Source organism: Dasypus novemcinctus, chromosome 11, assembly GCF_030445035.2.
Source record: "Dasypus novemcinctus isolate mDasNov1 chromosome 11, mDasNov1.1.hap2, whole genome shotgun sequence".
NCBI lineage: Eukaryota > Metazoa > Chordata > Mammalia > Cingulata > Dasypodidae > Dasypus > Dasypus novemcinctus.
In genome coordinates, this window is record NC_080683.1 from 42,328,023 (window position 1) to 42,354,516 (window position 26,494).

Below are 26,494 nucleotides of genomic sequence, written 5' to 3' on the forward strand. Positions count from 1 at the left end.
GAAAAGTACCAGGCACAGAGCTTCTGTTGTCCTCTTCCTGCAGTCATGGTCAGAATTACTTCCCCAGTATCAGTGTATGATAATATGCACAGAATATTGTCAACCAGGGAAGCTCAGCCAAACTTTGGTGTCCAGAGTCTTTATTGGGGCTCCATTGTATAGACATGCTTGATTGTCCCCATGGCGGATCTCAGTCTCTAGTCCCTCTGGAGGTTTACCATGTGGTGTGACCCAAAGCCCCCACCCTAAATCACAGTGTTGGATTATCCAATGTGGCACAAGGTACAAACAATGACACTCCTAGGTACTACTCTATACACTACAAGGGTCTAGAGATTACCTCCCAGAAGCTGAGGGCAATAACCATACCTCTTTTTGAGGCAAGATTAAATTCTTTGCTACACAAAGTGAATATAGATTGAAGAGAGGAGTGGAAGTTCAGATACCACATGCTAGGGGACTCAGATATTTGCTGGTCAAAGAGATAAAAAGGAACCTGGAAAGGTGGCTAAAAAGGAGTGGATAGGGAAATAGTGGGAAAGTGGTACTGTGTGGTGTTTGTCTTATAAGCCAAAATCAGAATTTCTCTGTAAGTCAGGGGAGGCTAGGTTATGCTGTGGTAATAAACTTCTCCAAAAATATTGGTGGCCTGTGCAACAAAGGTTTATTTCTCATTCTTGCTGTGTCCATCTGAAATAAACTAATGCTCTGTTCCACACCATCTTCAATTCAGTATCCAGACTGACAGAGTAGCCTCTCTCTAGAATTGGGTTGGTAAACCCTTTCTGTAAAAGGGCCAGTATGTAAATTTTAGGCTCTACAGGCATATAGTCTCTGTGTAGCTACTCAACTTTGCCATTGTAGTATAAAAGCAACCATATGTAATATACAAATGGCCAGGCATGTCTGTGTCCCAATTAAACTTCATTTGCAGAATCAGGGGAGTAGGCTGGATTTGGATTTGGGCTGCAGGCCATAATGTGCTGGTCTGATCTTGATCATTGCTGGTTATTACAGGAGAGGAAAAAGAGCACATGGCAAATAACAATTATATTTTGAAGTAATGTCTATCTCTTCCACCCATACTTCATTGGTTGCCTTAAGTCACATGTCCATGCTTTTATTCTGCAGGGGAGGATATATAAATCACCCACAGGGAAATTTCACCAAATATCTGTGAATTTAAAGTGTTTCATGGAGGAGAAATAAATAGTTGGGTCAAGTGTTTCTGACAGATCAAGCAAAATGACGATTAAGAATTGATCATTGGATTTAGCAACATACAGTGACAAGAGTAGCTTTGATGGGGTAGTAGAAGTTGTAGACATGATTGGAATGGGTTCAAGATAGAATGGAAAGAGAAGAATGGAGAGAATAAGTATAACTCTTTGGAGAAATTTTGTTATAAAGAGGGTTGAGAAATGGAGCAGTAGCTGGGTGAGAGGTAGGAAGATAAGATTGAAAAAAAATGGATAAAATTATAGGATGTTTACTGTTGGAAATGAACCTGTAGAGCTGGCAGATCTGATGATTCAGGTCAAAGAGTTACTACAGCAATGTCCTTGAATAGCCAAAAGGGGATAGGATCTATTAGACAAATGAAGTGATTGGTCTTTGAGATCCTCAGATGTTGCTGATAATGTTGCATAGTAAATAACCCTAAAATCTCAGTGGCTTACAACAATAAACATTTATTACTTTCAGTTCTGTGGATTGTATAGAGCAGCTCTGCTACAGTCTTATTTGATGCATTGTTGCCTTCCAGGTTACTGCAGGAGACTGTTTTACCAACTATTTCACCAGAATATTTTTCAAGTTCTTTTATGTATTTCCTTATCTTTTACCACCCCGTCTCAAAAGGTTTGATTATGGCAACACCCTTCTTCTGGTATCAAATTCTGTAATAGTCAACAGTTGCTGCTAATGCTGAGTAGCAAACAACTCCAAAATATCAGTGACTATACCAATTATCATTTATTTGTCTCACTCACTTACCTTGTGGGTCTGCTGGAAAACTGTATTAGTTTCTCAGGACTCCCATAATAAAGTTTAAACCACAAACTTGGTTTAAAACAACAGAAATTTATTGTCTCATAGTTCTGGACACTGGGAGTCCAAAATCAAAGTTTTTGGCAGGGCCATTGCTCCCACTGAAAGGAGAGAATCCTTCCTTGTCTATTCTAGCTTCTGATGTTTACCTGCAATCCTTGGTGTTCCTTGGCTTGCACGAATCATGGCAATAAGCTGAGAGTAAAGATGAGGAAGAAGGTGTTTAAATGTAGAAAGAGAGAAGAAGTGAAATAGTTGTCTAGGAGAGTGGAAAATTGAATGGATATTGACAGGAAATTGAATTGCTGGACAATACTAAGTGCTCACATGATATTAATGGTCATGAGTATAAGTGAGATTGGTCACCAGGGACGTGTGTTTTCTAGCCAGTTTGAATGCATGGACACAAATGTGGACCAAGTAGTTGAATGTGATAGAGTAAGGAGTTTAGATTACATGAAAAAGTGTGATTGTAATGATGAACCATAGAATCTAAGCTGCATAAAGGTGAGGATTTGGGTGTGGGGAGAAGCTGTGAGGTGCCACAAAAGATGGTAGTATCATTGGATTTTAGATTACAGTGGAGAGGAAGAATTGTTGAATGTGGGTTAGTCATGGAGGGTTATGCTATGAAGATAGGAGAGGTGGTGATTGGAAAGTGACTGTCTTGAAATTTAAATTTTGGAGAGGTCATAGTTACTGATACTGATAAGGTAGAGTGTATGACTACGGGAATGAATGACTAAGATAGTGTGGAAGACAGGCTTGTAAGAGGAGAGGGTAAGGAACTGAGGGGCCAGAATGTGGGAAGGATCATCTGTATGAGTGGTATGAGTATTGAATATTTGAGAATATTAACGGTAGTGCTACTGAAAGTAACTGTGAGCAAGGAGCTAAAACTGCCAAGAAATGATGAGGAGTGACTGTGACAAGGAAGGACATTGGGCTTTTATGTCCAAAAAGAATAATTCAAAGTCAGGAGTTTTAGGAGGGAAGAGGGAGAAAGATGGGCAAAAAGTACCTGTGGGAAGCATTGTGCGCACACACACCCCCCACTCCAGGTCAAGTGGTATGAGAGGGATGGAAGAGAAAGCTGCTAGCCCTTGGGAGGCCTTCAGGAACCGGTGTCTTTAGAACTAGAGAACCAGTGCTCATTTAGGGTAATAAGGTGAAGGGAATGCTTGAAGAAGAAGTTAAGAATATTTAGGGTTTTTCTGATGACCAACAATGAGTTCTACCTCATACAGCGAAGGGGTTTCAAAGGTGATGGGAGATGGGGTTAGTAAGAGGGCTATCTTGCTGATAAGAGTTGTAGCAGCTTGGAGAGGCAGGGGCATCTTACCCAGAGCTCATATAACTCCACACCTGCTGGTTATCAATATCCTACATTATTTTTAAAAAATATTTTCAGACTTTTAAAAAAGCTGTATTGAGCATGCAATTTGATGAATTTATGAAAGTCCAGGAGACTACAAAGAATCAAAAGTCCCTTTCAGCTCAAAGCAAACTAGTCCTAAATTGGGATTGATTATCGATGTCTATTCTGGGCAACAGAGTATTTTTCTGCTCATGAGCGTGTCACTCTTTCTTAATGGGTTCCTGGTTTTCCCCTATAAATTGAAACACAGTGGGGAGTAGAGAGCAGGTGCCTTGAAGTAGATGATGTATGCTCATGCAGAAATGACAGCGTATTCCCATATGACTAAATCCAGGAGACCAGAAAAGGCATTACTTAAAACATCTGCAGAAAATACAGAGAAAGCACAACCATGGAGGAGCACAGATCCTGAGTTTGTTGTATGTATTCAGGATCATTTTCAATGGTCTCATAGTAGGTTAAAAGCTAAAGTCATTTTTTTAGTAATTTGATTTTCTCTTTAAAAGAGACTTGTGAGCTCATGCTCTTTCTTCAATCTGGTGACTTGTAGGCTAAACCTACTTTCTTAAACTCACCTTTCCTGTTCTTCCCATCAAGAGGTCAGACATAAAGTGCTTTGTGTATGCTTATTGGCAGGATCAGCAAATTTTTCTGAAAAGGGCCAGATAATAAATATTTTTTATTTTGCGGGTCATATGGACTTAACTACTGAATTCTGCCATTTTAGTGGGAAAGCAGTCATAGATCAATGTGTAAATGAATGAATGGCTATGTCCCAATAAAGCGTCATTAACCATAAATAAGAACCAGACTATAGTTTGCCGGCTCCCGATCATGCCTCTAAGAACTGCTTCATATTTAAGTGTTAATTTGTGCGTTTGAAGCCTGTAGAAATACTGTTTATTTTATGCCTTTCTAAAACCAGAATTGGGGTAGGATACTTAGTTATCACCTGCTGTCTTGTCTTTGGGCTCCTTGTGACTAAGGGCTGGCCAGAATGAATGACCCCTGAATGTTCCAGAATAGAATCAAACTCCAGGCCTACCTTGATTTGAATATGTACATCCTATGTTAGAAGAAAATTGAAATCAGCTTCTAGGACCCAGTGGTGCAGTGTTCTTCATGTTCCCAACCCGTATAATTATATTAGGACTACAAATTACACTGTTATGCTACTGTCCATTCTTTGTTGATTATTTCTTTGTTTTTTATTGGACTAGGGTAATCTACCACCTCTACCCTTCCCCATATCTCCATCCCCAGCCAGGCTGATATGTTCATTCAGAAGTACTTTAAAAAAAAAAAAATTATTGGTAGATGATACCCCTCTGAGAATAAAATCTTTAAGGGAAAGCAAATGCTCTAATCATAAGGCTTGAGTAGATCATATATTGCTGGCATTAAATGTGATCTTACAAGTATCATTTTGGTCTCCCATGAAAGGTAGAAAGCACTTCTAGATTTCTATCTTGTGGCCATCCAAGCACAATGTGCCTCCTGCAGAACCACTGGCCCTTGTCAGAGGCCTTGCCCAGCAGTCTTACCAGGCACAGACTTGTATATGTTACTGGGGTGGACTGTGGAGGGCGTATGATGGTACAGTGCTCCAGAAAGCATCTTACAAAGAATCAAGTATCATCTTGGTAATGAAAATCTAGCTCAGGGTACAGTTATAGTGTTTTTATGTTCACTATTTGAATAAAATTCATTTTTATCTTTTTTTTTTTTAATTTATTTATTTCTCTCCCCTTCTCCCCACCCCCTGTCCCCCATTGTCTGCTCTCTATGTCCATTGGCTGTGTGTTCTTCTGTGTCCACCTGCATTCTTGTCAGTGGCACTAGGAATCTGTGTCTCTCTTTGTTGCATCATCTTGTTGCATCATCTTGCTGCGTCAGCTGTCCATGTGTTCAGTGCCACTACTGGGCAGGCTGCGTTTTTCGCGTGGGGTGGCTCTCCTTGGAGGAGGGCGCACTCCTTGTGCATGGGGTACCCCTATGTGGGGGGCACCCCTGTGTGCCATGGCACTTCTTGCGTGTGGGCCAGCTCTCCACACAGGCCAGGAGGCCCTGGGTATTGAGCCCTGGACCCCTATATGGTAGGCAGACACTCTATCAGTTGAGTCACATCTGCTTCCCTGATCTATTTTTTTTTATTATAGTTTTGGTTTTGAGCTTATTAAATGTCCTATTGAGAAAGGTTTCAGCCCTCAACTTTATACTATTAATTTCCAATTTTATCTCTTTTATCTATTATGCTCACTTACTTTAATTTAGGGAAATTTCTGCCTAAACATTTCATAAGCTTTTTCTTTAAATAATACTAAATAGTGAATTGTATAGAGAAAGAGATAGAGGTTCTTTCTTTCTTAATTGAAAAGACTCAAGAGGACATACAATTTTGGGTAAGTTTATTAGAAAAGTTTGCAGGTTTTAAAGTTTACTCATTCATACTCTGTTTCAAGAAATAAAGGCTTTATCTTATCACATTGGCAGCTTACATTGGGTTGACAATGTAACTATAGTCTATAACCCACATAATCTTTACTAACATATACTCCAGTTTTCTGCAGTGAGGGACATGAATATATTATCCTTTCTCTCTAAATATTTTCATTTCAAGAAGATTTTCTGGACAGAGATTTGAAAATAAATCAACACCACAGAAATTAAATTGTGTTTAAGGCAGAAAATTCCTGCATGGGCATTAAGGTTTCTAAAATCTCTGTGCTGTAAAATAAAACAAGTTCAGGAATGAGCTGAATAAAAGAATGCTAGGCCCAATTTTTAAAAATTAGAATTAAAATAAAAAAAGATTGCCAGGCTTTGCAGCAGCAGTTCTGGAAACCCACCAGTGTCCTTTTCATTACTTATTTGCCCAAATCAGGAGGATGTTTGTGCTATTTGTGTGCATGTCCCCATTTCTCGGAGTAAGGAGTGATGAGAAGGAGTCACGGGAGAGGAATACTGTAGCTAAAATGACTGAAGTAATTTTATTGTGTGCTGTGTTTTTCAGATATGGTTTAAAAACATAAGGAAAAAAACCATTTATTGCTTTGTTCAGAAGACAATGTTCAGTTGACTATTATGAACTATTATTACCTTTTCCAAAAGGAGGTCTTACGAATTGGTTGTATTTTTGTGAACTCAAACTTATGGAAGAAAGAAAATGCAGATAGATGAATTTTTTGGTGTAAGGGAACTAGCATTGGACAGATACTTGCAAGTGGTCCCAAGTCTGTGCACAGGGTAAATAACTGAGTGATTTGGAGAACAGGTTCCAAAAATGGGCATGGAGTTGGGGGCTTGATGATATCCCAAACTTTAGAAGAGAGCAAGAAGAGGCAGCCTCTTGATTGTGCTTAACTAGCACAGACATCAGAGAATGTGCTGCTGGACAGGATAGCAGAGAGAATAGGTAGGTATTTAAAGGAATGAAAAGGACCTGTGAATGAGACTACTTCTGAGTGCAGGTAACAGAAAACTGAAAAGTGGCTTAAACAGTAAGGACATTTAATTTATCTTGCCAACGACAAGAAATTTGGAGGCCCGGTTGGTCCAGGGCTGTGGAGTGGTGGTTTGGTGATGCCAGGGAGCCAGCTTTCTCTTTCTTCCCATTCTGCTATGGTGATAACATCAACAGCCCTGACTTTATTTAATTCTTAGGCTTGTCCCTCACGGTCACCAATGGGTAGTACAGCTCCCAACCTCCCATCCTCACAGAGATTGAAGGATTGTTTTTTTGCCCAAATGATTGCTTTTTTTTTTGTCACAAATCCCTCCCCTCCACCACCCAGGAAGAAAATCTTTTCCCAGAAGAGTCCCCCAGCAGAGTGCAGGGTCCTTTTGTTCTGAACTGGGTTATGTGGCCTCTCTCCATTTACAAGGCAGGCTAGGAAAACAAATATTCAACCTCTACACTGGGAAGTAAGCTTTGCTGGCAAGGAGGAACCTGTGGGAGGCCTTGTTAGAGAGTTATCTGGCACATGTGCATTTCATCTTTACAACAGCCCCTTAAGGTACAGAGTGTTTCACAAATACCCATACACACACATCCTTTATTTTTCATTTTTCTTTCTTCTCTTTGTAAACAGCAAGAAAACTAAAGTTAGCAGAAGTTAATTTCCAAGGCAGCTGCTATATAGTAGAACTGGGACTCAGACCTGTCTGCTAAATGCTGAAGTCCAGTTTCAGCTAAGATGAACCAAAGAAAGGTGTTTGACCCAAGTATTAATTAAATTACTAACTTATTACTTTAAGAAACATTTAGACAATGCATACTATGTGCCAGATACTATTTGATATTTACTCATTGACTCTTTGCAACAGTCCTGATATTGATGAATGGAAATGTCATTATTTCCATTTTATAGATTAAAAAACTGGGACACAGTGAGGTTAAATAAATTGCTCAAGGTCACATAGCTAGTAGGTGATAGATCCAGGATTCAATATGGGTAGTTTGGCACCAAGGCCCATGTTCTTGACTACAACACTGTTGGAGTGTTATAAAAAGCAAAAACTCTAAGACTACCAGATGAAACTCTGCCACACAAAACAGACAGTGGACTCATTTGCCAAGTGGATAGCTGTAGTTGGTGCCTGTTGATAGTTGTAATAAGGGGAGCACTGCATTTAGAGGCAGTGCTTTTATTTTGGTTGGCTCTAGGGTTTTCATCCAGGAAATGGACATAAGAACCTTTCTACAGTTGATGGCCAGAATAAATGTTCTGCTTTTTTGGAAGCACTTAGCACAGTAACTTGCACACAGTGGCTGTCCTTAGACTGTAATCTAAACTTTGGGTCAGAGGAGATCAGTAAAAGATAGCATGGGCCTTTGAAGGGATGTGCAGAAATTACACTGAGTGATTTAGAATAGCCACTACTATTGAGAGAAAAAGAGGGAGACAAAAGGAAACTGATTGCAAAGCACGGTCTTTGGGCTATGGAAGATTTTCAGCAGCCTGAAAGAACTGAGCTTCCAAAGGCAATTGGGAGGACTTCAGAAAATGTAGTTTGTTACCACTTGCAAACATTTAGAAAGAAATTTGTTTTCTACAATTTGATTTAATATTTATGTGTTTCTTTTCTTTGAGGCTATAAAATGGTACAGATACGTTTGATGCATGTATTTTTAACAATCATTTCTACTAAGTTTATTCCTTAAACCACTTTACAACAGTCTTAGACAGCAGCTCTGAATCAATGTGTGCTTGTCTCCTGAAGGTCTGGTGGCACTGCAGGGCTTTCCCTTACATAACATCCTAGTACCTGTTTGTAAGACAGACAGACATCCCACGTTCAGAAGTAGCCTGAATTATGGGAAGGTGCAGAAGTAGGTTTCCCTCCTCTTGCACAGTAGACTGGCAGCATGGTAGCAGCTTGGAAAGGGAGGAACAAACAGAGCAGAAGGGTTAGGATCATCTTTTAAGGGCATTTCAGTCATTTTAAGTAAATTAGCAAAATACCAACTATTTAGCAGTAAGAAAATTAAAAAATAAAAAATAGCTCCAGTTCCCTCTCAGGTACTTATTTTCTTTAAAAATACATTTGCAAACATTTTGAAGCTTGAAAATTTTAATGTGTTTCAAATGAACATTTGTGACTTGAATTTACAAATAAAGATACATGAGAGTTTATTTCATTTCATTAAGCAAGTCATGTGTTTTAATAAAAAGGAATTCCAAATAACATTTTATTAAGGAAAAGTTACTTGAGCAGAAAATAAAAGGAGTTCTTTGGGTAACATGACATTTTATAAAGCCTTAAGAAGGAGTTTTGCCATTAAGGAGAGCACCACTTACCTCTCATGCAAATAGCCTCCTTTAAATGCATTCCTTCTTAAGATGTTGCTTCACTAGTTACGAATGAAGAATTAGACTTGGCAGTTTTCATTGCAGCAAGAGTATACTCAAGGCTGAATGTTCACTCTCAGTCAAAAATGGTAATGAAAAACACAACATCCATTTATTTATCACATTCTTATCTGCCTTAAACTAGATTACTAATACATAAAATCTCATGTTGCTCTTTGACATTTTTTATTCTTAGTGCAAGTAGATTACAACCAGTTAATGCCTCTGACATTCAAGTAAAGGATGAATTCAGTTAATATTTATTGAGCACCAGCAGAGTTCATTGAAACCTAGTAAATGCCAAAAAATGCAGCCTTGTGTGTGTACAGTAGTGCAAGTAGAGGGCGGGGTTGCAGTCTGAAAATGGAAGACACAGAGTTATTGCTGGGGGAAGAAATGGGGTTATGTAAAAGAATTGGTTATGCGAATTCATTGTGAAATCTGAAATAAATGCTAAAGTTCCCAATTTAAATTTTATTTTCCTCAATTCAAAAAGTTAATTACTGCTGATAGCCAAAGGAGGAGCAAATTTAATTTATATTGTACTTCAAACTTATTTCAAGGTAAATCTAATGTTATGGAGTTTCTCCATAGAGTGAATAACATTTGGGAAAGATAGAAATGCAGATATTTGTGCTTATTTTTGTATAGCATCTTATGATTTAAAACCCATCTGCATCTTATTGAGTGAACAGCTTTGTAGTACTTGTCAGGTGCTGTGACAGGACACTTGGAACATATCTGTAGGGGTGTAAGAAATGGCTCTGGCCAGCGAGGTGCCAGTTCCAGGTTAGTGAAGGAGACCAGCCCATACATGAGCAGCTGTGTGTGGTGTCAATAGCAGTTGTGACACATTGAGCTGTGGACAGAGTAACTCTGGAGGGCTATTTCTATTATATTATAGAGACATAATTCCAGCCTCACTGTAATTGACAAACTAGAGAGAGGAAGTCCCTATATATAGGGTTTCCAATTAGAGCAATTGTAATATCCTAGGCAAGCAGTGGTATGAAAGCTGTGGCTGTGAAAAACAAAGGAGGAGCCAGCAAAGGATTGTGTGGGTTCCAGGTGAGTGTGGGTGGAGGAAGAAGAGATTTTCAAGGAAGAAGGATCAGCTAGGGTAAATGTGGTGGTGGTAAAGTAGGGCAAGGACTGTAAAGGGGGGAAAAGGGGGTATAACCAGGAGAATTTTGGTACTTTCGAAAATAGTGCCATTATTTCACTTTTTCTCCCAACAGAAGTAGGAACACCTGACCATTAGTTGTTTTCACCATGGCCTTACAGTCATCTAGAAATCCTCCCATAATCTACATTTGGAAAGCACTTCATCATATGTTGAACATTTGCTTTGTGCCAAGCATTAAATTAAGTCTTGAAAATAAAATGGGAATAAAAACATTATTTGCCTCTAGGAATCTCACAGGAAGGCAACAAAATAAAAACAGAGATATTGAAATGTGATGCATACAGTTATGTTGAATCAAATGCTGTGGAGACACAAATGAGAGAGAGATTTTCCCCATAAGAGAGGCTTTATTAAGAAAGAGGAGTAGTTCTTGAAAGATGAATAGGAGTTTTAATAGGCAAAAGAAAAGGCATATGTAAAGGCAGTGTTGAAAAGTTGGATGTTATTAGGCTAGACAGTAATAAGGAGAGTGGGAGTGAGGGGATGGCAAGGTGTTAAAACTGGAAAGATTGGGAAACACAGAAGGAAGGGGCTTGTGTGATCCTCCAAGGATGTTGCTATGTAAGCGTGTGGGAGCCAACACAAGATAAAAGAATTTTGGCATTAAAGGTCTTTACTGTAGACAGAGAATCTGCCAGCAGTGTGAGGAGGGAGGTCTGCAGAAGAAGGGTGGATGTCAGGAAGACTGGTGGGAGGCAGCTGCACTCTTTTCCTGGTGAGAAGGCATGAGGGACTGCACGAGGATTCTGGGCTATGAAAATGGTGCCACTATGGAGTAGAGAGGCCTGTAGCATACTGGGCCACACATGTCAGATCCACGTGCATTCAACTACCATTAAAAAATAAACTGAAGAGGATAAGACACTTCGGCAGGCTGCCACTTTGCAGCCCCTGGATTAGAGGAACATTTGGGAGGTAGCACCCACAGGCCTGACTTACCAGATGTGGGTGGTGTGGCTTGCAGTAGAGGTGGTGCCAATTTTGTAGGCTCAGGAGTCATTCATTTCCTCAGAAGGGAGCTCAGGCTAAGTACTATGCCTGGGCTGGATTTAAAGCCAGCCCCTGCCCTCAAGGTGCTTTAAGGAGGTAAGACAAAGGCCATGTAAACTCTTTTAACTGTGGGTAGGATAAGAGCACCTGCTTCTGCCTTGAGCACCAGCAAGAGTTGCTCAAACTGGTTATAACAGATGAGTTTTCTAGAAAGGTACACCAATCAGACCTCTGTTGAAATCCAAGGTGTATTGTGTAAACTCTCTGAATTAATCTCTCTTCTAGAGGTAATAGAAAGATTAAATTGTGAAATTATATGTAAAGCATTAATCAGGGTACCTGGCACATAGAACTTAGAAATAATTTTTTTTTAGTGTTAAAAATGTGTTATTAAAATGTAAAGTATTCTTCTGTTCTTATTTCCTTTTGGTTTATAAATTACCATTCAAAGGCATGTGGAATGGGCCAAGAGGAAGACAGTAAATGTAGTTAAATTTCTTTTTACCCTTTTACTCATTTGGATTATTGGTATCAGAATGAGTTCTGGTATAGCCACAGTTAATAGAATTGACAGGCTCCCTCACTATATTGAGGATTTGTGGATGATAGAGACAGGCCTTCAAGGCTGTCATACTTGAAATGTTACTTTCTTTCTAAGCATTTATCAAGTGTCATGATGTGTAGTAGGCCAGCAAATACCATGCTGGGCATGCCATATGTTCGTGTTAGATGTAAAACTGAGTCTAACAACTCTTTTTCTTTAGCTCAAAACATTTTAACCTTTTCTTGTAAATGGTAGCATTTCTGATATATGTGCAATTTAAAACATTCATCTGCCAGTTTATTTTCCAAATAATATGCTAGCCTGAACTCTTGGGTAACATGTAGAAAGAAAATAGTTATCCACAAACTACTAACTGTTTAAGTTTGATGCCTTACCTTTAAGATTGAAGTCCCTTCTTCATTTTACTACATTGTCTTAATTTCTTCTGTTTGCTTATTGCCTTTTCAAAGGGTCCTTTGTGCTTTATTATTGTTCTTTATAATGTTGTCCCCAGCTAAATTTCTTCCATTTGCCTTAGGCTTTTCTTGTACTCTGGATCTCCCATTATTTTTATTGTCCACCAACTACTATTTCTGCATACTGATTAAAGGGGACCACTACCACTACCTCCTATTGCTGGCTGCTCCCACCACTATTCTGCACTGAACAAGGGAAACACACACTGGGATGTGTGGTCTGTAGTGAATTCTGATTAGTTGTTTATACAGACATCCACTTATCTATCTCACAGAATGTACTATGTGGGTTAGTCTGAGGTTCCCTATGGTGATTTACAGTATTTAAACCATTTAATAAATGGCGATAAATTATGGGGATTTAATTTGAATAAGCTTTATTCTTCCTAAAATTTTTTAAATTTATCTGAAAAACTGTGTGTCTTCAACATTTTGCTGTTCTGTTGCTGTTGTGGGCCCTGAGCTTTTTATTCATTTAGCCACAACTGCACTATTAGTGGGTTTTTAATCAAAAGGATTCATTAAACTCCCAGTGATTTGTGAATATTCTTTGTTGCTTCTCTTCCTAGTCCCATTTTCTCATTCATAATCATGTTCCCCGTAGCCTTCACTGTAAATTGAGAAGACATTGGGCTTGTTGCAAGGAAAATAGAATGGGGAAATGATGAGGAAGTGTGAGTGTGACATTGAATTATTTTGGAACTATTGATGTCACTGCTTCTCCAACTTAGTACAAATAATTATAAACTATTTAAAAACTAGTTTTTAATATTAAAAAATTTAAGTATTTCTTTGTATTTGGGTACAGTTGTAATTACATGGCGTTTCATGAATTAGGGTTTAAAGAAAAGAGCACTAGTCTATTAGGGATCAGAGACTCCATTCTAGTACAAGTTTTGCTTCTTAACTAGAGGAGTAACATTTAAGGGAGTCTTTTAATCTCTCTGTGCCCTAGTTTTTGTGCTGGAGAAAATGGAGGGAGATGAATGCCTTTGCCATCTCCTGTGGAGACAAAATGATAACATGTAAGCATTCTTTAAAAATGGAAACCATGGAGGCAAGAAGGCAGTGGGAAGAAATATTTAAAGTGCTGAGAGCAAAAACCTGCTAGTCAAGAATTCTGTATCTGGAAAAACTGTCTTAAACTAGACTGGTTCTACAAGAAGTGCTAAAGGGAATTCTGCAGTTTGAAAGGAAAGGAAAGGACACTAGACAATTGACTGAAGCCACATGAAACAAAGCTCTCTAAAGATAATGGCAAGAGCATATACAAATACCATTGCTATTGTATTTTTGATTTGTAACTCCACTTTTTACCTTCTACAGGATCTAAAAGGCAAATGCATAAAATATAATGAGAAATCAATGGTTTTTGGATTCATAATGTATATATATGTAATTTGTGACAAAAAACTACATAAAGGTGGAAGGATGGAGTGTAGGAACATAGTTTATATATGTTATTGAAATTAAGTTGGTATCAAAGCAAACAAGATTGTTACAGACTTAGGATGTTAAATTTAAGCCCCATGATAACCACAAAGAAATTATTGGAGAATATTCAAACTCAAAGAGACAGAAAAAAGAGACAGGTTACCAGGGGTGGGAGGGCAGGAGTAATGGGGAGTTAATACAAAATGAGTATAGGGTTTCTGTTTGGGGTAAAGGGAATGTTCTAGTAATGGATGATGATAAGGGTATTACAACCTCATGAATGTGATTAATCCCACTGAATGGCATGCTTAAAAGGGATTGGGATAGGAAGATTTATGTTGGATATGTTTCCACAATTAAAAAATAGAAAATAAAGAGATGATGACAATTTAATGCAATACATGATCCTGGATGGGAGCTAAAAATCAGGAGAAAAGGCTCAAAAGGACATTAGTGGGATTTAAGGAAAAAAAAGACTACAGACTCTAAGCTTTATATTAATGTTAAATTTCTTGAACTAGGGAACTGCACTGAGGTGATTACATAAGTGAATGTTCTTATTCGTGGGGAATGGACATAGAAGTTTTTTTGCTCAAGGAATAGGATATAAGCAACCTGCTCTTAGATGTTCAGAAAGTAGAGAGAAATAGAGAGGGAAGAAAGGTGGGAGGACAGGCAAAAGTGGCAAAACATTAAAATTGGTGGATCTAGGTATCTGGGGTGGGGTTATGATGGGAGTTCTCTGTATGGGGTTTGTATTATTTTTGCAACCATTCTGTACATTTGAAATTATTTCAAAATAGAAGTTAAAAATTTTTTTTGTCCCATACAAATACAGTGTTTATGATGATGGTGATAATGAGTCTTTGTCCTATTTACATATTGAAAATTTAAAATCACAGGGACCTTCAAAGTGAATTGAAACAATGCTTTTAAAGAATGTTTTTAGCAAGCCAGATGTATTAAGTAAAATTAGCAAACATTGAAACCCATTGTAAAGTAGTTATGAAATCTTTTTAAACTTGGGCAACTTACCTTTACTGAATTTGCCAGGCTGAGGAGTTTTCATCTAGATAATGATTTGTTTTTTTAACATTTTGGTGGATGCTTAGCTTTTGGTAGTAACAAGAATTGATAAGGGTCAAGTCCAGAACCCATGGTTAAGAGATCATGTAGGAGAGAGAAGAGCGTATGCTTCATGATTTCATTTCTTCTTACCACTGCATAATATTCCATCGTGTATATACATCACAATTTGTTTATCCATTTATCAGTTGATGGACACCTGGGTGGTTTCTAAATTTTGGCAATAGTGAATAATGCTGCTATGAGTATTGGTATGCAGATGTCTATTCATGTCTCTGTTCTCAGTTCTTCTGCATATATATACCTAGTAATGGTATTGCTGGGTCACATGGCAAGTCTATAGTCAGCTTCCTTAGGAACTGCCAAATAGTCCTTCACAGTGGCTGTACTATTCTGCATTCCTATGTCTCCAATTCTTCCAATTCCTCTACAACATTTACAGTTTTCCGACTTTTTAATAGCAGCCAGTCTAATAGGTGTGAAATGATATCTCATTGTAATTTTAATTTGCATTTCCCTAATTGCTAGTGATGTTGAACATTTTTTCATGTGTTTCTTTGCCATTAGTATTTCTTCTTTGGACAGTTGTCTTTTCAAGTTTTTTGCCCATTTTTTAATTGAGTAATTTGTCTTTTTTTGTTGAGTTGTATGATCTCTTTGTTTATCGTAGATATTAAAACCTTATCTGATATGTGATTGCCAAATATTTTCTCCCATTGAGTCGGCGGTCTTTTCACCTGTTTGACAAAGTCCTTTGAGGTGCAAAAGTGTTTAATTTTGAAGCGATCCCATTATCTAGTATTTCTTTCGTTGCTTGTGCAACAAAATCACCGCCTACCACAAGATCTTGAAGATGTATTCCTACATTTTCTTCTAGGGGTTTTATGGTTGTTGCTTTTATAGTTAGGTCCTTGATCCATTGTGAATTAATTTTTATATAAGGTGTGAGATAGGGGTCTTCTTTTTTTCTTTTGGATATGGGGATATCCTGTTTTTCCAGCACCGTTTGTTGAATAGACTGTTCTGTCCCAGCTGGGAGTGCTTGACAGCCATATCAAAAATCTGTAGATGTGAGGGCCTATTTCTGAGTTCTCGATTTGGTTCTGTTGGTCAATCTGTCTTTATGCCAGTACCATGCTATTTTTTTTTTTTTGCCACTGTAGCTAAGCAATATGCTTTAAAGTCCAAAAGTGAGAGTCCTCCAACTTTGTTCTTCTTTTTTAAAATCTTTTTGGCTATTCAGGGACCCTTTACACTTCCAAATAAATTTGATAGTTTTTCCAATTCTGCAAAAAGGCTCTTGGGAATTTTATTGGGAATGTATTGAATCTGTAAATCAGTTTGGGTAGAATTGACATCTTAACGATATTTAGTCTTCCAATCTATGAACATGGAAAATGTCCTTCCATTTATTTAAGTTTTCTTTGGTTCTTTTAGCAGTGTTTTGTAGTTAAAAAAAATTTTTTTTAATTTCTCTCCCCTTTCCCCCCACCCCCAGTTGTCTGTTCTCTCTGTGTCTGTTTTGCTCTGTGTTCTTCTTTGTCCACTTCTGTTGTTGTCAGTGGCACGGGAATCTGTGTTTCTTTTTGCTGCGTCATCTTGTTGCATCAGCTCTCCATGTGTGCGGTGCCATTCCTGGGCAGGCTGAACTTTCTTTCGCGCTGGGCAGCTCTCCTTGCGCGTGGGACTCCCCTACGCAGGGACACCCCTGCGTGCATCAACAGTGTGCATGGGCCAGCTCCACAGAGGTCAAAGAGGCCTGCGGTTTGAACCGTGGATCTCCCATGTGGTAGGTGGATGCCCTTCACTTCACTTCCCGTCTAATGTATTTTAAATCTCATCCATCATGTCTTTCATTCCCATAAGATCAGTTACTTTTCTTTGCAGGCTTTCAGATTATTCTTTATGCTCACCCAGTGTCTTAATATCCTTTATTTCTTTGGTCAGGTTTTCTTTAAATTCTTTGGAGTGATTTAGGTGAGTTGTTTGATTATCACTGATTGTCTTAAATCCTGTATCGCTTCAGTATATATGGTTAGTTTCTTTGGCTGGGCCATCTCTTCCTGTTTCCTAATAGGACTTCTAATGATGTCTAGGCATCTGAATTGGTGAATTTGCTCAGATGGCCAATTTTTCTCTTTTGCCTTTTTTCCCCCTTCCTTCACAGCTCTTTGATATTTGGTTCAACTTATTCTAAGTCTTTAAAATTGTCTGGCTTAAGTTATTAAAATTGTGTCAGGGACTCACTAATGGAACACAAATTTTCTCCCAGGTGTAGGATAGAGAGCACCATCAAATTTTCGTCTATGCAATTCCCAGACTGGCCAGCAGATGGTGCTTGTCAGCACCTTTCCACAGAGGTGTTTCAGTCTGGACTTTTCCTGTGTTTCTGTGTTCAGTCTTCAGAGTGGAGATTCAAAGCAGGCTCTGCTTGTAGAATTCACTTAAGAAAAGCCCCCGACTCCCCCTCTCTTATCCCTTGAAAGTGCCGATAGAGAGGAAGATGTCTGTTCCCCACTCAGTTGGCCGCAGTGAGTTTTGGGTTTTACCCCAACTTAATTTCTTGGGGTTTGTGGAGGGGAGCCCTTTCCCACCCCTGTGGTGGCTTGGTAACTCAAATTTCTTCTTTTGGCTTGGTTGTCTCTCTGACCCTCACCCTCCTGGAAGTTGTGTAACACTGTCCTGGTCTGCTGATTCCCAAAGCAGGTCCCTCGGACAACTTTTGGCTCTTTCTCTGTTGTTTTTGTGAGAGCATTGAGTTCTGCCTGTTAATCCAATGCCATCTTCCCCAAAATCAAAGAGTTCAGTTTTTAAATCATTATTTTTAAATGTATTTATTTTTGCATAATTTGAAAAATTATTTATATATGGTTCATATTTGCATGATGTAGTGTGGAGTGGCCTTTAAAGAAGTCTGACTTCAAAATGAATATTGCCATTAGAAAGGCTGAGAAATGAAAAAAAATAATTTCATGTGATCATATTAGAATTATTTTGGTATTTCTGGCTTAGTTTAAGATTCTGTATATTATAAAGCAGCAATAATCCATGCATTCTGTTTGATTGCTTCACCTTTATATTGTCCACAGTGTTTAATATAGATAAAACATATGTAACATACACACTCGAAGTAAGTATATAAGTTTCTTTCGTATGGTTATGTGATATCACTGAAAATGATTTGGGAAATAATTGCATTTGAGATTTCCCAAATTAGCATAATTTGGAGTTCACACACTTTCACATAAATAGTAAAAAAGTATTTTATTGTGACCATATATTCATTGATATTAGTGATAATTCTTTGTGATTCACTGAAGCTTAAATTGATGGTAATAACAATTTCTGTAGTTACACTTTGAAAAACAGAAGAAACATGAGTTTTTCTGGGTTGTGGTAGAAATCCTAAATAGGTGGTAAACCTATTAAATTTGTCAAATATTTGAGTACCTACTCTGTGTAAGATATGCCATTCAATATAGAAGAGGCTTAAAGCTGACTGATTTGCCTTGAAGAGTGTAAGATCTATGAGAAAACGAACAAACAAGATTGTAAATTGTTAAATTAGACGATCTGTAAACCTCAAGAGAATGGAGCTCTGATGCTCAGAACTCAGAAAACAGAGCTGCATGAGATGTTCCATTGTCTGATACTGTGCTTGCAGATTTTCTTCTCTGCATTTTATTCCCACAACTACTTTGTAAATTCTGCAATAATGTAAAAAGGAGATATAAACTAAAAATCTCAAAAAAAAAATTTTGTTTTTTTGAATGGTAGGGAAGTAGGAAGCTGATATAGGATGTTGGCATTCTCTCGCAATCCTTATCCCTGTACGGTTCAGTGGTTTAGTATTGCCCTTGTTAAAGGTGACTATGCTTGAATAAAGAAAAGGTTTGCTTGCATTTTATGGATGCTTGCTTTAGAACAAGTTTAAACAGCATATGCTTTTCCCTCCTATCTACTTTTCCCCCTTATTATGAGACTTTAAAATGTAACATCCCAGACATTTAAAAATCATTGGAATGTATTTAAATTTAAAAGGTAGGTATAATGATACTTAGTGATCTCTAAAACACAAGCATGCATGCACAATTGTACACACACACACATTTATGGGAGGCATTATTTGTAAAAGTGTGGTCTCTGATCCCATCTTGGCCACATATATCTTCTGAAAAGTACTGTTTCATAAAGTTATGGGGATTGAATGAGTTAATGTATTTAAAGTACTCAGGACAGTGCATTCTAAAAAGTTTATTATTAATCTTAATATTTAAAAAAAATCAGGACACAATATTGTTGCTGCGACCCATGCAGCGGAACAGATTCCTGAGGTGGGAGGAGTGTGAGGCTGAGAAATGAAAGACACAAAATAGCGGGGGCCAGGTGGACTGTGAGGAGCTCACAACTACCTCAGGCACTTGGCTTAATCACGCACCTTTATTTTATACCATAAGGGAAAACAGCACATTCAGAAGGTTTGCGTTTCTAGGTCACGACAAACACAAAAGTTATTCTTCTATTCATAAGCCTACAGATAACAGTTTCTTTCTTATCCACACTCAGCATATTCAGCTCAGCACATGACCTTGCCCAGTGGGCACCTTCTATTTTATCTCCAGACTCTCCAGATGCACTTTGTCTACATTCTTACTGTGAACTTGGAGCCTGCTTTGTAGGCTTCCGGGGACCCTGCTTTGCAGGGCTCCCCACATATTATGAATAGTATGACGTTCTTTGGTTTGGAGAGATATATATTTATACTTATACATATATACATACATGCATACATATAGAAACAGGTAGGTAAAGATTATTTCTGGGAGAATAAAGAACTGGAAGTGGTTTCTCTGGGAAAGGGAAAGGTGCCTGTGGGTAGAAGGAAATCTATTTCATCATCTCAACTTTTGTACTTTTTTTTTTTACCATATTAATTTAAAAAATAATGCCATGTTTCGTGTAATTTAAGAGATTCTACTTTAACATAAGAATCTATGTTCTTTTCAGATGGCCCTTCTGAGGCTCCAGTGACCAATGGGAATACAACCATGATTCCAGCCTTGAATGATGATCTGGACATCTTTGGGCCAATGATTTCTAATCCCTTACCTGCAACTGTCATTCCTGCAGCTCAGGTATGTGATAAGAATGTGGGTCTGCACAGTCCTGGCTGGTTTCCTTTTGTAAAAGTTTCAGATTTTTAGTGGTGAAAAGTCATTTCTGAGCAGTCCCTGGTTTGCTTTAGACTAGGACTCAGCAAACTAAGACTGCAGGTTGTTTTTGTAAATAAAGTTTTATTGGGACACAGCTGTTCCATTCATTTATATATTGTTTGGCTGTTTTGATACTATACAAGCAGAATTAAGTGCAACAGAGACATATGGTCCACAAAGCCTGAAATAGTCACTATCTGAACCTTTACAGAAAAAAATTTCTAACTTTTACTTTAGGCAGACAGCAGCAGTGTTTAGAACAAATGAGCAGGCTGGACCTTGCCAGAAATCAACCAGTCACTTGAAAGGTTTTCAAACTGTGGGTGTTTTTTTTGTAAATAGTGACTAAAAGCTAGTAGGCCCTTTCTTACCCAGATGGTCTTAACTTCTGCTTGCAGGAAAACTGAGAATAAGAAATTCTAGAAATTCAATTGTTTTGGCTCTTTAGACAGTAATTTAAGATTCTGTTTTCAATTTATATTTCACAAATATACCATCAGTTTCAGTACATGATTTTTGAGGTAAAATACTTTTTTCTCTAAAAATTGTTTAGATGGAGAACTTTAATAACTTTAATAACAACTTTAATAAGAGCCTGTGTCCTATTAAGGAGATGAATTACATGTATTTTTATTGTACATATTTATTGTTATAACAGTCATGTACCACTAGAATTGAAAAAATAGTTTGCTTAGGAATAATTGGTTTAAATGACTATCAAAATTGTCTATAAGTAACATTAGTGTTTACTTTCAGGAAAGATAGCTTGATTTACATATCAATGGCTTTGCCGCCCTTCCCTAGCACACTTAACAAAGGGACTGAGTATTGCAACTTTTGTTTCATTTAGTTAGCATTAGCTACCTTGTGAATTTGTGCAGGCATGAGTGTGCACATTACAATAAGAAGATATTTAATGTTAGTAGTGTGGCATTAGAAAGAAGTATTTAGGCTATCTGACAGACTAAGCATGAAAGGTAATTTAGTTTGATCTAGCATTCTAGTGAAGCTGTTATAACTGCTAGACTTCTTTAGATTCTATTGGAGTGTGATATTTGCTTTGCAACCTACTTGGAGAATTATCCCCCACATCAGAGGCTCCAGTTCAATATCCAAGCAACAAATAGAACAATATACACTTCATTTAACTCTTAGGTGTAAGTAACTCCATGATAAAGGAGTGTGGAGGGTATATAGGCAGTTGGTTGCACCTTGTTCTGTGCATTCTGATCAGAAACTGATGGAGTAATAATGTATTTTTTATATGTAATTTTTTTCTTTATTATTTTTATTTCCCTGCCCAGTTGTCTGTTCTCTGTGTCTATTTGCTGTGTTTTTTTTTTTCTTTGTCCATTTCTGTTGTCAGCGGCACGGGAATCTGTGTTTCTTTTTGTTGCGTCTTCTTGTTGTGTCAGCTCTCCGTGTGTGCGGCGCCATTCTTAGGCAGGCTGCACTTTCTTTCACACTGGGCGGCTCTCCTTATGGGGCGCACTCCTTGCGCATGGAGCTCCCCTATGCCGGGACACCCCTGCGTGGCAGGGCACTCCTTGTGCGTATCAGCACTGCATGTGGGCCAGCTCCACATGGGTCAGGGAGGCCCGGGATTTGAACTGCGGACCTCCCATGTGGTAGACGGATGCCCTAACCACTGGGCCAAGTCCACTTCCCTTTTTCTTTATTTTCAAAGGAGCTTTAGATTACATACATGTTTCATTGAAAATATAGGGGATTCCTATATACCCCACTTCCTTCCTCTCCCAGACTTGCCCCTATTAAAGACCTCTTTATTAGCATGGTACATTTGTTACAATTGATGAACACATATTGAAGCATTGCTACTAAGCATGGTTTATAGTTTACATTATGGTTTATACTTTCCACCATACAATTTCTTTGGTTTTGACGTTTAATGGCTGGTATCCATCATTGTAATATCATGCAGAATGATTCCAGTGTCTCATAATGCTTCATGTTACACCTATTGTTCCCTCTCCCTCCCCTTAGAACCTCTGGTGACCACTGCCTTTACAACACTATGACAGGTTCTTCCAGTACTAGAATAATAATGTCTCCTTTAGTCCATAGTTGCATTCTCCCCTTATGTTTGTTTGTTCCTCCTTCTTGAGGATTTTGGGGTGGTGATGCCCACTCTGCTTCTAATTGACAGGGGGCTCAGATCTCATGGGGCAGATGGATGGAACTGTCTTGCTTGTAGTGGAAGACACTCTTTGCTTCTTGGGTTGGGCACTGTCCATCATCATCCTTTTGTTAGTTGTCCTGGGTAAGTGATGAACTAGAGATTAAGTGTTGGCTGCAACTCTGCTGAGATTCAAGGCTCACTCAGCATATGAACAGCCAGAAGATTTAAATCTTTGGGACATATATTTAATGGGTGTAGGGCTACCTAAAGGTTCAAATAAGTGGGATAGAAGAACCATGTGTAGGAAAATTATAAATCAGTCTAACTTTGATATATTGGGGGAGATGGGTTATCATATATTCTAAGGTAAGGCCCACTGCTGGGGTGCTGATTTCCTGAGCTTGTCTACCCTGCCTGTGGTGTCTAGATTTCTCTAGAGCCCCCAGGAACACCCCTATTTGAGGCACTGTTTACTGTGGCAGACAGTGAGATCCTCCTGAGACACCCATAAGTGTAACCTCGGGGTTTTGCTTGTAACCATATGTAAACCACATATAAACTACATGTAAAGACTTTTTCAAAATAATGCCTCTGAAAATGGGGCTGGGAGGGACTTCCAAGTGAAAATCATGTGTGGCACTGTAAGTACAAATTTTATGCACACACCTCCTGACTCACTTTGAAATCTCTTAGCCATAAGAACTTATTTGTATTTAATATTTTCCCCTTTGGTCTAGGTTTTTCTCCAAATGCATCATTAGTTGGCACTGGGTATTAAACCCTTGGTGCCAGGGAGGGTCATCCCTGCGAGTCATGTTCCACTCTGGGGGGGAGGCAGTGAATTTATATGCTGAGTTTGGCTTAGAGAGAGGCCACATTTGAGCAACAAGGAAGCCCTCTGGATGTAACTCTTAGGCAATATATGTTATCAGGCCAGGTTTCAGTTTCACAAGAACAAGGTTCATATATACTAGCATCAATATCAATGGCCTGGTGCATTGGTCTGCTCTCCTTTGCTAGGTCCTACCCATGTACTTCAGAGGTTCTTACCACTCTATGAGAAAATGTAGCAGGACTCGCCAGTGTGGGAATTCAATATTCCATTGGTTATTCTGTGGGTCTCCACCCATAGAGACAATACCCCATGGCCACATGAAAGTACTCACACTCCAGAGAAGAATGCCCCAGGTGCACTCCTCCCCACAAATCCCCCTACCACCGACACCCCAGATCAGTGATCCTCCCCTACTATAGCTGCAGCCCCTCTGCAACCCAAAACCTCCAAATAAACCCAACAAAAAATAATAAAATTGAATTAAAAAAATTTTTTTGCATTGTGCGTTTCATCATATTTTTCACGTATAGTTTTTAATCACATCTAACTCTTTTTTGGAACATTGTTTTAGACTGATGTGCCATCAGTCTAAAATTGATGCTCCCTAAAAAATACTTAGTGAACACAACTATCTTTTATCTAAACTACTGTAAAGACATTTTCAAAATAATGCCTCTGAAAATGGGGCTGGGAGGGACTTCCAAGTGAAAATATGTGTGGCGTTGTAAGTACACATTTTATGCACACACTGGTACCACATAAATTAGTAATTTGGGTGAGTTTTTATTAAGTAAAGTTGAGCACAAACTAGTTTGGACACAAAGTTAATGAACTGCTCTGAACCTTGTATTGTTCCACTCCCAGTTTTATTTGCTTTGTCTAATGTCTAGTTTTTCCTAAAAGAGTTAATGCTACTCAGCTGATGGTATACAGGTATTTGGATATGGGGTAAAGGTTCCAGGGCCCCCAGTGGTAGCATAAGGAATCCCCTTTCCTGTCATAATATGCATTCACCAGCAGTATCCAAGCCTGTACAAGTGTTGTGGCTTGTCCTTGGTCTAGCCCTGGGATACCAGAAGGACCCACCATGTAAAATGACAGGCAGAAGATGGTCTCCTTTTATACTGGGGTCCTAGTGCTGGCAAATGGAGTACAAAAACAAATTGTACATTTGAATGCTTACTAGCTATGCTGTTTTGTTTGGCTGTTTTCAGACTGTCCATGTAGAGGCTGATGTTCCATATTATCTACCTTCATTCAAAAAATATTATGTATGTAGTAATGTTTAGAGGATGTTAATATTAGTCAAGTTGCTCTAGTGTGAGACTGGGACAATACCTTCCCCAATCACTGTGGGTTTTCTTGCACTTATTTGACCAGGGTTTTGAGCAGATTGAACAGAAACTAAAGTTGCTGAAAAGATCAGGGTGATGTAGTTGCTTTGTTATCTGACATTACCAATAAACACTTGCTGAGTGTTTAATAACCTGCCTCTGTGCTAAGCACTTCTTGAAGTCATCAAACAGCTCTATAAGGTAACTAATCTTATTGTCCCCATTTTACGAGAGAGCCTGAATGGAAAGGTTAAGTGACATATCTAAGGGCACACATGCAGTAAGTGGTGAGGACATGGATCTCTCCCTGGTAGGCTGTTTCCTGAGCCCTCACTTTTAGCCTCTGTGAGCTTCCCCGGATCAGTGCTATCTCCAGTGGAAGCTCTGATATTTTATTCAAGGGCATTGTTTTATTTGGCATTTCATCATGTTAATTTCATATTCATTTTATATTTTTTATCAACTTTTGTTCAATCATAATAGAGTCAAGATATTATTCTGCTTATTAGTTCATGAGTAGAATGCTTGGATGGTAATTTATTGCGTGGTTTTCTAGCCAGCACATTAAATATTTGAAATTCTTTTAAAAATTCAAGGCAAATATATATATCTATATAGATATAATGTAGTTAACCAGTTTTTACTAATCTTCGTAGGATTCATTGCAACTCTTTCCATGTCCAAAACAAGTGCATATAAACAGATATGGGGAATGCGATTGAGTATTTGACTGCAGAGATCATTGTGACTATCAGTTGTACTGTACTGTGTACAAGGTAACAGGAGAGTAAACTAAAATTTTTGTTTTATATTAAATATCTACATGTATATTTGTGTTTGTGTTCATTTGTTCCCTTTTTCAAAAGCGGAATGCAGGATGTGATTGATAGTAAAGGTGGTCAAAGTTTTGCTGTATTCCATTCCTCGACAGATTAGAAGCATTCTAATGTTAAGTTAATAATGGTATAGATCGGCTTCGTATAAATCTCATGATGCAACTTTTAAAATCAAAACCTTTCAATTAGCCATTGCAGAACCCTCTTGCAGTCTACAAAAATGTTCTTTATTACAAGGGATACCAGCTCCTTGGAGCAGTAGTGGCTGACCAGGAGTGTCATCTTCGAACAGCAGCCACACACCTGCTATTGAACCTAATATGGTCAGCCTATCAAGTAAACACAACTTATTTATGAAAGAGCTTCAATCTGCCTCTTATTAGTACATTCAAATTAAGGAACATTTAACCAAGATTTATTTCTCTCCCCTCACAACCCCCCCCCCCCCCCCCCCCCCCCGTTCTCTCTGCCTATTTGCGTTGTCTTTGTCCGCGGCATGGGAATCTGTATTTTTTTGTTGTGTCATCTTGCTGTGTCAGCTTTCCGTGTGTGCGGTGCCATTCCTGGGCAGGCTGCACTTTCTTTTTGTGCTGGGCAGCTCTCCTTACGGGGCACACTCCTTGCACGTGGGGCTCCCCTACGCGGGGGACACCCCTGTGTGGCACAGCACTCCTTGTGCGCATCAGCACTGCGCATGGGCCAGCTCCACATGGGTCAAAGAGGCCCGGGGTTTGAACTGCGGACCTCCCATGTGGTAGATGGATGCCCTAAACCCTGGGCCAAGTCCGCCGCCTATTTGGATTTTAAGAGATGGATGAGATATGTTTTACTATGCAGAATTTGACAGTTTGATTTGGTATTTTCTAGGGGACGCCCACTGTACCAACAGCTGCCACCCTGTCTACAATAGCACCTGGCGATCTGGATCTGTTCACTGAGCAAATTACGAAATCAGAAGAATCTGCAAAGAAACAACTTTCCAAAGACTCCATCTTATCTCTGTATGGTACAGGAACCATTCAGCAGCAGAATCCTCCTGGTAATTAATTTTGAAATCAGTTTTCAGTGAATTGCAGTGACATTACTAGAAGTGTATATCCTTGTAATTGTAATAATATAAATTATATTTCTTCCCTATAAT

At 38.6% G+C, this 26,494-nt stretch overlaps 1 protein-coding gene across 4 annotated transcripts in view; it reads left to right on the plus strand.

Annotated features, from left to right (window-relative positions):
• Positions 1–26,494, plus strand: part of SMAP1 (small ArfGAP 1) — a 202,230-nt gene that overhangs the window by 171,594 nt on the left and 4,142 nt on the right. For all 4 annotated transcript variants that reach the window (XM_058306979.1, XM_058306981.2, XM_071218544.1 and 1 more), the window contains 2 exons: positions 20,003–20,130; positions 26,221–26,392. In XM_058306979.1, coding sequence (XP_058162962.1) covers positions 20,003–20,130; positions 26,221–26,392 — 300 coding nt within the window. The remainder of the gene's footprint in view (positions 1–20,002; positions 20,131–26,220; positions 26,393–26,494) is intronic.